General features: G+C 42.5%; 2 protein-coding genes across 2 annotated transcripts; one reads left to right on the plus strand and one right to left on the minus strand.

Annotated features, from left to right (window-relative positions):
- Window positions 1-152: 152 nt before the first annotated feature.
- On the minus strand, window positions 153-14586 carry LOC307080193 (patatin-like phospholipase domain-containing protein 2; the record flags this gene model as incomplete). Its single annotated transcript, XM_079742831.1, has 9 exons — window positions 153-498; window positions 2375-2482; window positions 3266-3407; window positions 4124-4306; window positions 4496-4556; window positions 4945-5151; window positions 5252-5317; window positions 5420-5652; window positions 14400-14586. The coding sequence occupies 9 exons, from the start codon at window positions 14584-14586 to the stop codon at window positions 153-155; spliced, it is 1533 nt and encodes a 510-aa protein (XP_079598957.1).
- Window positions 8003-13607, plus strand: LOC307080118 (uncharacterized protein; the record flags this gene model as incomplete). The annotated part of the gene is made up of 7 exons (XM_079742750.1): window positions 8003-8155; window positions 10221-10345; window positions 10433-10499; window positions 10606-10750; window positions 11880-12025; window positions 12820-12930; window positions 13428-13607. The coding sequence occupies 7 exons, from the start codon at window positions 8003-8005 to the stop codon at window positions 13605-13607; spliced, it is 927 nt and encodes a 308-aa protein (XP_079598876.1).
- Window positions 14587-15007: the final 421 nt, after the last annotated feature.

A 15007-nucleotide genomic window follows, 5' to 3' on the forward strand; every position in this document is an offset into this window, starting at 1 on the left:
ATCTGCCTTTCTGGACACTAGAGACATTCTGGAAATAATGACTACAAGAAAGTATTTGATGTGTGATTTAAATAATAATTAGACAAAAAGGACCACAGGACCATTTGGACTAAAATAAGAACTTTAAAAATAAGAATTTATTCACACATTATTTATTTATTCATATCCTCTGGTTCCGGGTGCGGGGTCCCACCCCCCATGTCTGACTGCTTGGGGGCCGACCCCTTCTCAGACCCCATCTGTCGGAGCCAGCCCACGGCGCGGCCCAGGCCTGAGCCCCACCCGGCGTCCTGGTGGTCTGCCGGGCCGAGGGGGGGTGTCGGCGGGGGGGTCAGGGAGAGCTGGTGGAGCTCTGCCGGGATGTCCCAGCTGAAGGTGTTGTCATGGGCGGGAATGGGAGTGGCCTCCGGGGTCAAAGAGCAAACAAACTCTTCCCCACTGTGGTTGAGGGCGATCAGTTCGGAGGGCCAAATGGTGTCCCTGGGGGGAGGTGTGTCCCTGGAGGAAGGAGAGGGAAGACCTCTGAGTGGGAGGCTGGATCCCACTGGGGGGGGGCACAGAAGGCTGCTGGCCATCGTCTGATTGGGTAGTAGCGCTAAAGCGGGGCTGTTGGTTGGCTGGTAAAGGGCACTACAATGGTGACAACCCAATCAGATAATGGCCAATGTTCCTTTATGCCATCTGCCCCTGGCAGGCATCAACCCGTCTCTAAAGGGATTCCTCCCCAAGTAAACACAACATATTTGGGAGTTTACCATTTGACACCTCGTCAAATGTTGAAGCGATACGTTTATCTCTTAGATTAGGGAGACTTTTAATAGTATGGTATGTAGTTAATCTTTCACAGTCTAGGATACACAGATCATTTTTATCAGGTCAACAGTCATCCTTAGATGTTGTCGGGAAAGGATAGATCTTAACCACCAACATCCTTATTTAGAGTGCACAGCTGTAAATCAGCTACAGCTATTCATTTTGTATCTCGTAAGAATCTATTGACCACTTGTTTAACTGTTTCATTTTCATGAACGATAATCTACATAATCCTATTCCTTCAGGTCATGGAGTTGAATCTTTTAACTGATGAGTAAGAATATACTGTTTACTATCAAGATTAATTGCATGTCCATATAGGCTCCTCCGTGTAGAGGTATCTCGGGGGACGAAGGTGGACATTGACACATTCCATGCGAGTGACCAGTAAAATTAGCCACTGGAATGTGTAAGCACTGCAGCATGGCGTCCTCCAGGCTTCTTATAATCTATCTTGGTATCAAGTCATGTGTACGCCCATTATGCTTGTTAGACATTGATTTCATAATCCAATGTAAATACTGCCACGTACACACAGATAATTTTTTATAAAGTCCAAGCTCCCCTTTATAAAGTCCACATCTTTCTATTACACGCTATGGAAAGCATGTAAGAATTAAGTTTAATCAAGTCAAATATATCAATTGAATAGATGTTTTAATTGATAAAATTAAATAGAATAAATGTCTAAATTGATAGAATAAATGTTTACATTTATTGATTGTGTAAAATGTTTTAGATGCACTTAACCTTTTTTTTCTAAATCAATAAATGTTTGGATAAATTATGTTGGACATAGACCAAAGCAGTAGATGGTTTATGCTCCTGAACCACCGGGTAGGGCACTACCCAGGAGCGAACGTGCTCGCTGGGTTGATACTGAACATGCTGCAGAAGCCACTACCGAGAGCATGTGCAAGTGCAAAGACAGTCGACTCTGCTGGTCATGGTGTATGGTCTACTGATCGACTGCTCTTGTCTATGTCCAACCCTGCTGATGTTTGATTGACAGGCCGCATTTACATATTGAGAATCGTCAATGTGATAAAAGGATAATAGAATAGCAACAATTGATAAATGGATAAATATTTAGTGAAACATTCTACAAGACAAAAAAATGAATCAATCCAAACATTTATTCCATAAATTTAAACATTAAATTTAACCAATTTATAGTTTTTTAAAGATTAGATATTTGATTTATCTTATTTTCTCCAGGGCACAAATGGCGTTCCATGGCGGCATCACCTAGCCTGGGAATCAGACGAATCTGTGAGCTTTTATTTTATTTGCTCTTGTATATTCCCCCTCCAGTCCACAGATTTCCAGTATACTGGCCTGCGTCGGGCAGATCACAACCGTTTATCAAATTTTGGTCAGTTATGATTTATTGTGCTGGTCTACGCTAGTTGAAATGGACATGGAGCTGACCTGTTCCGGAATAATGGTCAAAGGTTAAATGGTCTGGCGATGTCAGGCTAGGCAACATCCACACCGACAAGAGAATAAAAATGATGCAACTGCTTTGCAACAGGTATAAGGTCAAAGGATAAAGACATACATGAGGGGGTCTCCCGGCTCCTCGCTCTCTGCTGGGCTGTGGCGGTGCCCTGCCTTCCCATACAGCCAGCCCGTGCCCCGGGGCAGCTCTGGGATCCAGTCCGCGACTCTGCAACAGACTTTCATTTAAGCAGCAGTGCATTCGTTTACGCGTTAACGCTCACCATGAATCTGGGAACCCTAAGGCGTTCATTTTGCTTTAACGCTAATTAGAGGGGACATATTGAGTGTGATTAGCCTCACAAGCTGTTTCGAAATTCTGCCCCGTATGACATCACTAGTGAAGTCATACGGGGCAGATTTTCGAAACGGCTTCTAAGGCTAATCACACTCACACCTGGTGTTATAATATGTCCCCTTTCATGCTCCTCATTTCCTAATTTTGTGCCTACTGACTTCGATTTTGACTCGGCCGACATCGTATCTGCCACCTTGGTGTGACGGCTGTGCGATTGTTGCTCGGTTTCTGCCTTGTGGGGAAATGGCAAACAGGTTTGGAAGTGATTCTCTATATGGTGGCAGGTGAAGAGGTATGTAATAAAGTCTAAACTGCTGAACCGTTAGATATGGTTTGCCTCATTCTGTTATTATCCCCTCCTCAGCCAGAGCCTTGACTTTGACCCTCACCGTGAGTTGATGTCACCTTTTCCCTGCCCTCACCCCCCTCCCTTCCAGAGAACTGTCCCTTCCCCCGCACTGCTATTGAGGACACCTTCGCCCTGCCAAAGCCCTGTCTCTGACCCCCACTCTAACACCTTGGTTTAGTGATTTCTTTACATGGTGCTTGGCTGTGTCATTGCCGTTCGTCTTCCCATACGAGAGCGAGCGTGTGCTGGGGAGACAAACCGACAAGGCATCATGAACCAGCAGTGTGCACCAGGAACGGGCCTACCTGTTGACCAGCATGCGGGCCGAGTCCATAGGCAGAGCGTAGGGGATGCGAAGGTAGGTGGCCATATTGCCATGCACCTGCTCCCTCACCTGGGACAACATACTGCCACGGGCATGCTTCTCCCTACACCCCTCACACAGTGCTGTGACACACACAATGTTCAAGGTAAAGGGATTACAATCGGTAACATTGTACATTCCCCATCTTGTTTTTAAACCCACAATCTTGTTTAGGTTGAAAAGATTCTGCGCAAAGCAATAACAGAACAATGAATGAATGCTAAAGCATATCTATTCATTGCCAAATAGAGCGATAGCTTTGGCATGGCATTTCATTGTGCAATAGCAATGATGTTTCCCAACAAATTTGGCAGCAAAATGACAAACTTTGCTTACCATCAGATTTCTACTCTGGGTTACATCAAGATGGTGTATATTCATGCCAATATTTGGATGTTTGACAGAATATAAGATGAACTTCACCACTGCTAATTGAAAACTCAAATGATTACATTCTGAATTTGAATTAATTTTGTAGCATGTATTTAGGCATTGTAGGCAACCAAAACTGCTCTGCAAAATAAAAACTGCTGCTGTATTTCTCACATCCATACTTGTTATAAATCAATTGTCCACTGCTGAAGTAATGATCCTCTTGTAGAGATTCCTGAACCCGACTCTGTAGGGTTCAAAATATACCAAATACTTAACACTAAAAAGATACACGTATATTTTGGAGGATATGCTGTGCGTCAGGAGGATCAACTCAAAGTGCTTCTGAATCAACTGCTGTGGAGCTCCTTTCATTTCCACAGGCTTGGAACAAAACAAACGGTATTCGCAGACCCCCCCATCTTACCCAGCTTGATGTCCAGAGGCAGGTTCTCTATGAGCTGCGGCCTCAGCCACGAGTGGCCCTCCTTACGGGGGCTCAGCTCTGGCCCCTCACTGGCACCGGTCTCCTGGGTGGAGGGGTTCCCCAGAACACAACACGGTGTGCTGACTGCCAGACCAGCCAGAGGAGCCTCGCTGGGGACCAGGCCTGCAATGGGGAATGATGTTTGGTCATGAGCATCAAAAGGAACGCTGCAGGACTGGCACAATAGGTTCTACCGTCTTGGCTGCCATCAGTTTTCTACCAAACACAAAAAACACACCAAAATCCCTTACTCAATCACACCTAAACATGACTCAAGGTAATTGAGCAATTCGAAGTCAGCTTGAGAGCTACCATTGTCTTGAAGGAAGCGCAGGGCGTCCAAGTATCCATTGTCGCAGATCTCAGCCATGCCCTGCAAAACAAAAGACACATTGATCCCGGTTCTCTACCTCAAGCGGGTTGCATTGGGGTGACCCTTTAGAGAAGGAGAGCCGGATGACATGCGTCAAAATAATAAAAGGATTCTCAGGATGTAGTAGCAAGTACCAAGATGGCCTCTTGACCATATTTTTAACGGGACATCAGATCACAGGAACAGCTGATTCAGAAGCACTGTGAGGAGTGGATCCTCCTGACACACCACATATCCTCCAAAATGTACATCTTTTTAGTGCCAAGTATTTGGTATATTCTGCACCATCAGATCACATGTTCCAAACCCTCTGATAGGGAAGGGAACGGTAGGAGAGGGTGTGTGTGTGTGTGTGTGTGTGGGGGGGGGGGGGGGGGGGGAGTCTGACCTCCGGCTGGGGGGGGAAGAAGCTGCTGGCGACCCGGTAGCAGTTCTGTGAGTTGACGTGGATGCTGACGTTGTTGAAGCGCACCTCGTGGAGCCTGAAGGCCGAGCGGGGGCACACGTCGCTCTCGCCAGCGAAGGCGGAGAAGGTGACGGTGTTCCTCAGGTGACAGTTGGGCAGGTTGTCGCTGACGGCTCCGTCCACATAGCGCTGAGGATCACAACCCAGGGATCAACACACCAGGAGAAAGACACGTATGCAGGAGCCAATGAGCATTTAGCACGACTGCTATCAATTCCTGCCTTCTCACCACTCCCCGATACGTGGGTGGGATGAGCCCGCAGTAGAAGGGGATGAAACAACTGCATAACACCGCCTGAGTCACAAAATGAAAAGACGCATTGATATTCTCCATTAGGAGGAGATAGTCCACGTGTAACTATAAACCAAGCCAGATGGCATCGTCTGGTGGGTGTACCTGGATGAGTTCTTCTCTGGTGTCGAACTCTGAGACGATGACGTTCTTCCCGTCGGACACGCGGGTGAGAGACACACAGAGCCTCCCCGAGGCACGCAGGTGGGCGTCAGCGGGCAGGGTCGCCATCAGGGAGTCACGCACCAGCTGCTGCAGGTTGAACGCCGGGTGCAAGGGGCCCAGTTTATGTTTCCTGGCATCCCGGGTCATGGACATCAGGTCCAAACAGCTCTTCTCTGTGGAGCCCAACACAAAAGGGAACTTGAGGGAGGCAGTTATGCAGCAGTGGTTTGTGGCAGACATGCAACTGAATATCATGAGCTTTTTTTAAATAATATGAAATCATGGCGCTGTAGGCTTACGTCACTATTTTACACTTCGATTACAAAGTAAAACTCAAATATTATTGAATTAAATGAATGTATACGAAATTTTGGTGAAAAGGACATAGGACAAGACTAAATTAGGTCAAGCCATCTGGCGCATTTCATCGCTCATTCACAACAACAGTAGCCTACTTGCTTTGAAAAGTAACTCTTGTAGTAAAGGTTTGTATATTGCTTTTTCGTGACTTTGCTGTAGTAAAAGTGGCACACCTAATTCTTCCTGATCCTACGATTAACCCAAAAGAGCTCGTAAGTCCGCCAATTCCGGTAGACCCCCATGGGACCTATGAGATCGTAAATATGGGTTTCAATGGAGAGAAAGTAATTATTTTCTGATTCCAGTCTAGAAAAGCCCTGGATTACACATATTTGTGGATTTAAATGAACAATTTTCATGCAAAGAAAACAAAAAATAAATTTGCGAAGAAGTTTGATAGAGTGGCGAGTCACGCCCCTTACGGTAGAGCCCATGGGACCTATGAGATCGTAATATGAATGGGTTTCAATGGAGAGAAAGTAATTATTTTCTGGTCCCAGTCTTTATCTGCCCCGGATTACACATATGTTTTTTGTGGATTTAAATGATAATTTTTCATGCAAAGAAAACTAAACATTTTCGTGAAGAAGTTTGATAATGTTAGGTTTTTTCCAAGGGGAGGATAAAAGCATCGAAAGAGGTGAAAACCATTATAAGTCAGGGCATGTGGAGAGTTTCAGTTACGCCGATGGGGAGATTGACGGTCTTGTCCACGCCAGCCGCAGGGAGCGTGACGTCACATATGAGACCTGTAGTCTTTCTCATTGTGTTGTCTCTACAGCCTTTAACTGAACAATTGCACAATAAAGGGTCAAACTCTTGACATGAAAAATTATCATTTAAATCGACAAACATATGTGTAATCCAGGGCATATAAAGGCTTTGACCAGAAAATAATTACTTTCTCTCCATCGAAACCCATTCATATTTTACGATCTCATAGGTCCCATGGGGGTCTACCGGAAGGGGCGGACTTACGAGCTCTATTGGCTAACAGATCTGTGGCCTGAAAAGGGGGGTCATGGTCAAGTGGAGCTTGGTGCACCTCTCTGGACCGAGTCCAGCTGATGAGGTTTTATGCTGGCCGATCAATCCACTAACGGCTATGGTTAGGTTAAGGGGTCAGGGTTATGGTTAGGTTAAGGAACAAGGGTTATGGTTAGGTTTAGAGGTCAGGGTTATGGTAAGGTGAAGAGGTAAGGGTTATGGTTAGGTTAAGGAACAAGGGTTAAGGTTAGGTTTAGAGGTCAGGGTTATGGTTAGGTTAAGCGGTAAGGGTTATGGTTAGGTTAAGGGAGAGGGTTATGGTAAGGTTAAGGGCAAGGGTTATGGTTAGGTTAAGGGGTAAGGGTTATGGTTAGGTTAAGGGGTAAGGGTTATGGTTAGATTTAGGGGTCAGGGTAATGGTTAGGTTAAGGGGTAAGGGTTATGGTTAGGTTTAGGGGTAAGGGTTATGGTTAGGTTTAGGGGTAAGGGTTATGGTTAGGTTAAGGGAGAGGGTTTTGGTTAGGTTAAGGGGTAAGGGTTAGGGTTAGGTTTAGGGGTCAGGGTAGGGTTATGGTAAGGTTAAGGGGTAAGGGTTATGGTTAGGTTAAGGGGTAAGGGTTATGGTTAGGTTAAGGGGTAAGGGTTATGGTTAGGTTTAGGTTAAGGGGTAAGGTCATGGTTAGGTTAAGGGTTATGGTTAGGTTAAGGGTTATGGTTAGCTAAAGGGGTAAGGGTTATGGTTAGGTTTAGGGGTCAGGGTTATGGTAAGGTTAAGGGGTAAGGGTTATGGTTATGTTTAGGTTAAGAGGTAAGGGTTATGGTTATGTTTAGGTTAAGGGGTAAGGGTTAAGGTTAGGTTTAGGGGTCAGGGTAGGTTTATGGTTAGGTTTAGGGGTCAGGGTAGGGTTATTGGTAGGTTTAGGGGTTAGCGTTATAGGTTAAGGTTAGGGCTATGGTTAGGTAGAACGGAACCGTGGCTTCATAGATGCTACTTGAACATGCGCTAACAAGTTTGAGTTGGGGCGGGGCTGGACCTCAGCCGGGGGTGCAGCTGGACCTAGAGGCAGAGCTGGACTAGGCAAGCTCCTCCCATTGGCTCTGCACCCCTTCTCAGGAGGTAGATCAGCAGTTGGGTCCTAACCCTCAGTTGAATAGCTTGCAGAAACTCGACTCAAAATGAACATACCAGTTATCGATTTTAGTCTGTACAACCTGGGAGAAAATAGTGTTTTAGACGAGCACCTTGTTGACTTGGGCAGGCAATTAAAATCCTCATTTACAGAAATTGGTTTTGTTTATCTGAAGAACACTGGGATTACACCAGAAGAGGTAAGCGCGAGCCTCAGGATATAGTTTGCTGAGCATCACAAACTTTGTCACGGATATTTCATATAAATTGAGGGAACTATTGAAGAGAAAGCAAAAATATGCAACATTATCACATCACATACATTAGAAATTATCTCAAAACATGTATATAGGGGATATAGACAAAAAAATAAATGAAAGTCGGATAGGCTACTATTTATAATCTTAAAGTGATTTTTAACTTCATAAACTGAGTGTATGAGTCTGTTAGTCTTGTTTTTAAAAAAACAAGTCTGGCGGAAACAGAGTTCTCTATGACAAGAAAAGGGTTTGCTCAATAGGTTATTCTGTATGTGTTATTGTAAATATTAATATATAAATATTGTAAATATAGATTATTTTTTTTATTATTTGTGTGGCTGTGAAAAAATAAATAAAAGAAAGTAGTGTATCTGATCACAATATAATCGTTTTAAATATTCTTCGACCTGTAATTTACATATTGCTGCATTCACTTTGTAGTCGATCCCTAAATATCAGCAGGAAAAGCGCGCCACAGCTCGAAATTAAAAGCTGTTTATTTGTAATATCATTGATAAAGTGTGTGATTCTAAGCAATTTAAGAGTGTTAAAAATCGCCAGATGTCTAGCCTTTACATCAAGATTAATCTGGAAGAAATCTGTTTTCCTTTCAAGGAGCCTTTTCTGATTTGCAAAAGCAAAAAAGGTAGAATCCAAAATAATTAAGTACTGCGTTTTACCATTTGACCCAGAATGATGGGTGGTTTATTTGACTCAGCCTAGAGTGTAATGAACTCTACTGCTGGGTTAAATGTTACTCAAACACTAGGTTATTTCAGAATGCTGGGTTGTTCGTGATTGAAATGTGGAGTGAAATAAATCTATTGCTGGGTTAATGTTGACCATACCCTGAGTAATTTACTGTCTCCTTGCCTTGCTACTTATTATTGTTGTGTAATTATAATAATTTCCCATAATCACAGACACAATTAAAAAAAAGGCATGTAAATAAATGACATTTTATAGAACCGTTTTTTTTACAGCTCAAAGTCATACTATGCATGTTTTTTAATTCATTCCAAAAACAAATGAAATGTACCGCTCAAACACATGCCTGACAAAATCATCAAGCTCCATTTCATGAATACATTTGAACATCCCTGAGGCCAATACGGGTGCTTGATAGAAACACTGGTTTAAACACTGTATAGAACAGCTTCTTAAAGCCCAAATCCAGAAGAACGCGTGAGGGGATGCCCTCTCCTGTGACCGGTTCACCCAAGCACAAAGGTTAACATTTAGATGACACATCTGCAATGGTAGGGTGGCTGACTCAAGCACAAAGGTTAACATTTGGATGACACTGAGGAAAGGTAGGGTGGCTGACCCAAGCACAAAGGTTAACATTTGGATGACACTGAGGAAAGGTAGGGTGGCTAGACAATACAAGAAATAGGAAATAAAGCTTTAGATGACTAAAGGGTAACAACGATTTTACCATCACAAGGGTCAAGGGTCAAAGGCCCTAATTGATAAGGCACGGCTATGTCCCCCTTTATGACAACCTGAGGAGGTCATCGATAGTTTACTACCTTCTGTTTAACCTATACTATTGTGTTGTATTGGGGAGTAGAGCTGTTCTCAGCATCCTGAGCCCTGTATGCCACAGCATAAGAAGTCCTCGCTTTTGACAATGCATTGGACTTCTCCTTGAGGAGCTCTTAGAGAGCCGCAGGGCAACTCCCATCCGAGGCCTCGGATGGTTGCATGTTAGGCCTCGGATTATTTTATTTTTGTTTGTCTGATCGTTGTATGTTTATTACGTAAATAAATTAAATGGTTATCACTATCAGCTATCGTTATAGCTATTGTTAAAGTTAACGTTACCTAACTAATATGGTAAAGAAAAAAATCTTGCTTGTTAATACATGTCATAGAATAAATACCACGACCCCCCATGATCCCAGATTGTATTTCTAAAGTGAAATCAGCATTTACGAATTAGGAAACAACTTCAACGTCGGATGGGTGGCCTCACTAAATGCATGGCTTTTTGTGTTTTAAGGTTGAACAAGCTATGGATATCTCCAAGACGTTTTTTCTCCAACCAGTGGAGTTGAAGTTTCCTTTCCGCAGTGAGACTTTTTCTAATTGTCGTTACCATGGCTGGGTCTCTTCAGAGACTGAAAGGTGGGGATACTTACTACAACTCAAGCCTACCGGACTGTGTTTCGTTAATAATTGTATTACGAATGTTCTAACATACAATTATGACAGCTTGAATCCAGATCTTCCGGGAGATTTAAAAGAGGCATTCAACGTGGAGACTTTCTGTAATGATATAGTAAGCACCTTACATCTACAAAGTCATAGGAAGGCCTCAAACAATACATTGGTGTCAATATCCGGAAGTCCTGACTAATGGTGTTGACTCTCCTCTACCCTCCTAGCATTGGCCCTCGCCTGTGTTCAAGGACAGACAGCTCTCTTTCTACCAGCGGTGTCGGGAGCTGTCTCTGCGTGTGCTGAGGGTGATGGCCATCAGTTTGGGTCTGGAGCCAGAGGTTTTCCTCAATGCTCACCGCCACATAGGAGGTGAGATGTCAAAATAATAATTGAAGTATTCCAATGTGAGCGTGTGAGGTTAAGACTGGAGTAGCGAGGTTACAAATGAACAGGGCATCTGTTACTTGTTTTTGCCACAAATAGGGACTTTTATGGCACTGACAAAAGCGACAAATGTTTCCGCTTCAGATCTGATTGAGATCTCTGCAATAATTACTCCTTCATCGGTCTCGTCTTTAAACCTCAGCCAGCGGGTAAAGCCGCTGCTTGAATTGGAATCAAACAGGTGCTAGTACTTTTAAACAGCCTCATGGGGCGCTGTTTTTGGGTGCTGCTCATCCATGTTTTGGTCATTGTTTAGTTTATGTGGTGACAGAGTTGTGTTTGAAATCCCACAGTGTTTGTCATGCGAGATGTGGAAAAACAAGTTTTGATTAGCCTAGGATACTGTGTATTTATGTTTATTAAATTCATTTTTTAGATTACTACAACTCCTAACTACTCTCAACAAATCATGCATTCGGATGTACAAACCCCGTACTACTACTTTATTTGAGATGACATTCTTCTACACAAAACTCAGACTGAAAGTTATTTTGGAATCTCTATACTTACAATCAATGATAATGCTTCCATCTCTGATCAGCATAGCATATCTGATATCTGATATCATTGAAAATGCTTTCTCAGTTTGCTTCTTGTCCCAGAAGACCATCTCTGCTCAGCATAGCATATCTACAAATCCAACACACTTTCCTTTACATGAATGTCAAGAATAACGTTATCAAAATCAGTTTGACTTCTGATGACCGTTTTGTTTTGGCTTCCAAAGAAATTTCTGTAGCTAGCTCAGGTAAGCCCATAATACTGCTGAGCTTCAGAACGGGGACAGAGGTTGTCCCCGTTCTGGATGTCCGTCACTAGTTTATTTAATGAACTACATATGAACTGCTTCAGATAAGATACTGCTGCACATTGGCAGCCTTAAGCTTCCATAGTTCATGGCTTCTGTAGAAGTCTGCTCAAAAACATAGGCCCATTCATATTCAGGTATCCAGAAACTGAAGAAATAACTACAGCGAGGGTTCCTAGATTTCCCAAACAAAAATGGTGTACGATGGGTGGGCTGGATGAGCAGTCTTGTTGTGTACTGCTGCAGGTGAGCAGAACGGGACCACCCTGCGCTCTCTATATTACCCACCAGTCAACAGTGAGCTGGTGAAGGAGGGCCAGCTGCGCTGTGGGGAGCACTCCGACTACGGCAGCATCACCCTGGTCTTCCAGGGCCAGGCTGGAGGCCTGCAGGTACCCCATCCTTCAACTCACCACCCGAATGCGGTAATGCCCATCTAACAGTTTTGTCAAATAGCCAAGGGCAAAATCGCCACTGTAAACAAACAACCCAGTCTCACGGAAATACGTGACACGTCACGTCATTTAATCTATTCATTCGTGATCTGGGACACGTAATTTAAAAATGTTTGTGCCAAAAAGCACACATTTCTAACAATATGACAGCTTTTGGCCACCCGTTTCTACTTTCACCTTTGATTCTGAGAAATTGTGACAATTTACGGATATATTTAATGCAGGTGCGCTGCTCTGTAGGCAAACCACGATGGAAAAAAAAAAGGTAGCTGCTTCATCTCTTCTTTTTAGAATGAGTTTGAATTTGTGCTTTTGGCACGAAAAAAATGAAATTACGTGTCCCAGATCACGAATGAATAGATTAAATGACGTGTCGTGACAGTGTCACGTATTTCCGTGAGACTGGGTTGTAACAAAAGGAAAACTGAAGGAAACAAGCAAAAATTGTACACAAACACATACATCTACACATACACACACCCCTGCACTGGGCCAGCTGATTAACAAGGTGTGTATTATTTGTGTTACGAAGCAAACCCATGATTGACGTAAAATAATTTAGAGGGCTCAAAGTCACAGACATCCATCATCAATTCAACATTGTCAGAGAAGATATGAAAAGCTGTAATTGAAAAAATAGAATTTCATATCTAGACTTCTCGGCCTCGTCTTAAATTAATTACTATAAACAAAAAGTTTATAGTTTTCAGCCATGATCCATTTTCCTACAGGTTCTCAGTCCTTCCGGTGAGTACATCCCAGCACCCTGCATACCAGGAACGGTCCTGATCAATATCGCTGATTTGATGCAGCGGTGGACCAGCGACCGCTTCATCTCAGCTGTGAGTTTGTCTTTAACATTTAAAATTCCCAGTTTTGTTTGAATTCCCAGTTTTCATTATTCTGGTTGGCGAGCAGCTGCACGCCACCTATATAAAACCACGGCATCTATATGGCAAATTTAGATTACTTTTCTTTCAAAGAACCATTGGACTATAAAAGTTTACAAAATAAGTTTACACTTTCACATCCAACAGAATTTTTTTGTCCTTTTAAAAATTCCTTTGAAAGTCAAAACCAGAGTTTTGCAAGAGACAACAGTGTCGCGTTATACAAGATTAATCTGGAAGATGTCTGCTATATTTGTCATAAAAAAAAGAAGAGTGCCAAACAAATCCACACAAGCCCCATTTCTTTCAATTAGACCTACTTTTGACCTCAAGCATGTATGTATTGACTGGCATGTATTTGGTAAATTATTCTGTCATATGGTATGTTTCATTGATATATTTTCCTTTTCAAGCCTTTTTAAAAAACTGTTTGATAACGCGTCTTTCAGATCCACCGCGTTTTGCTTCCCCCTGGCGGTGACTCCAGTACACGTCAATCTCTGGCTTTCTTTGTAGCGCCAGACGACGACTTCCTCATCGCCTGCTGCGACGGATCGACCAAGTACCCCGCTGTTACGGCAGGGGACTATTTAAACTATCGCATAAATAATCTTCTTGGGAATAAGTGAACATTTTCCATTGTTGCTAATTTATACACTTTTGTTGCATCACTGTCACATTTAAAATAAAATGATTGTGTCCTACGTATGAAATTGAAACAGGTCAAGAGGTCCTAAAAACCCTGTTGCTAGGTCAGCAATTCTTCTTTTATTTTATATTTTAGGTCAGCAATTCTTCTTTCATTTTATTTTCTGTCAATACCTTTCTGAAATTCTAGATACATAGAGATATTTTAGCTCAAAATATTGAGGCTTTTGGTCATGTCATCAGGGCTGTTGCCTACATCATCGGGGCTCTTAACACATTTGGGAAAAACCCATATAGTCTTTGTGATTAATTATATCCACATTTTATCCACCATCTACAAAAATCACCTTTTATTAACAATTATGAAATTAATTCAAACAGTTAATGAAACAAAGTATTGATTTATATATGTATTCTTATTAGTTGCGTAATCGTTGGTGTATTGCATGAAACGCCGTGTAAATAATGCCACTATAATGTTAAAACATTTGCCTTCGAAATTGAACATGTTTGTCTTTCTCTTAACTGATGGGGGCGGTGTTGTGAACTAAATATATTGAAAGGGAAAGCTTCCTCACCTCATTTAACTGATAAATAATAATAATAATAATAATAATAATAATAATAATAATAATAATAATAATAATAATAATTTAATAAACTGCAATGAGAATGAATTATAGCCCGTATAAGATCGCCTATGTAGTGCCAGAATGCATTCACGTTAAAATGTCGTCACTGAACTTATCCGGCAAGGAAAGAAAATCACTCACCTAGGGGGGTTCCGATGGTAAGAATCATTGCCATCAAAGCACCTGCAGACGCCCCGTAGATTTTGGACGCCTTTTGAAAGAACTGAGGAAATCGTTCGACAATACAACTGGCGGCCCCAACATAATAAATCCCCATGAACCCACACCCGGCAAAGGAGATGGACCACTCTTTGTTCAAGTCAAACATAATTCACGATTTAAACGATAGGCCTACTACTTGTTAGCCCAATCCTTCCATTCGTGATTTGAGAAAATCTATAAAGCCTAATTATTTATGTTACCTTGTCCACTGTTTGATAGTTTGGACCTTCCACGTGTGTAAATTGATTTAGTTGTTGATAAGTACACATTTTCCTATAGGTCAATACAAATCACGTGGTTCAGTGGAGCTCACAGGTGTCTAATTGGACAGGAAATGGGACCTAATAAAATCTCATAATAAAAGGATTCTCTCTCTCTCTCTCTCTCTCTCTCTCTCTCTCTCTCTCTCTCTCTCTCTCTCTCTCTTTCTGTCTCTCTCTCTCTCTCCCCCCTCCTCTCTCTCTCTCTCTCAATAAGATTTATCATAATTTATTAATTATGTTTATTGAAATTTGCCTAGAAAAATG

Source organism: Pollachius pollachius (assembly GCF_949987615.1).
Source record: "Pollachius pollachius genome assembly, chromosome: 9".
Taxonomy (NCBI): domain Eukaryota; kingdom Metazoa; phylum Chordata; class Actinopteri; order Gadiformes; family Gadidae; genus Pollachius; species Pollachius pollachius.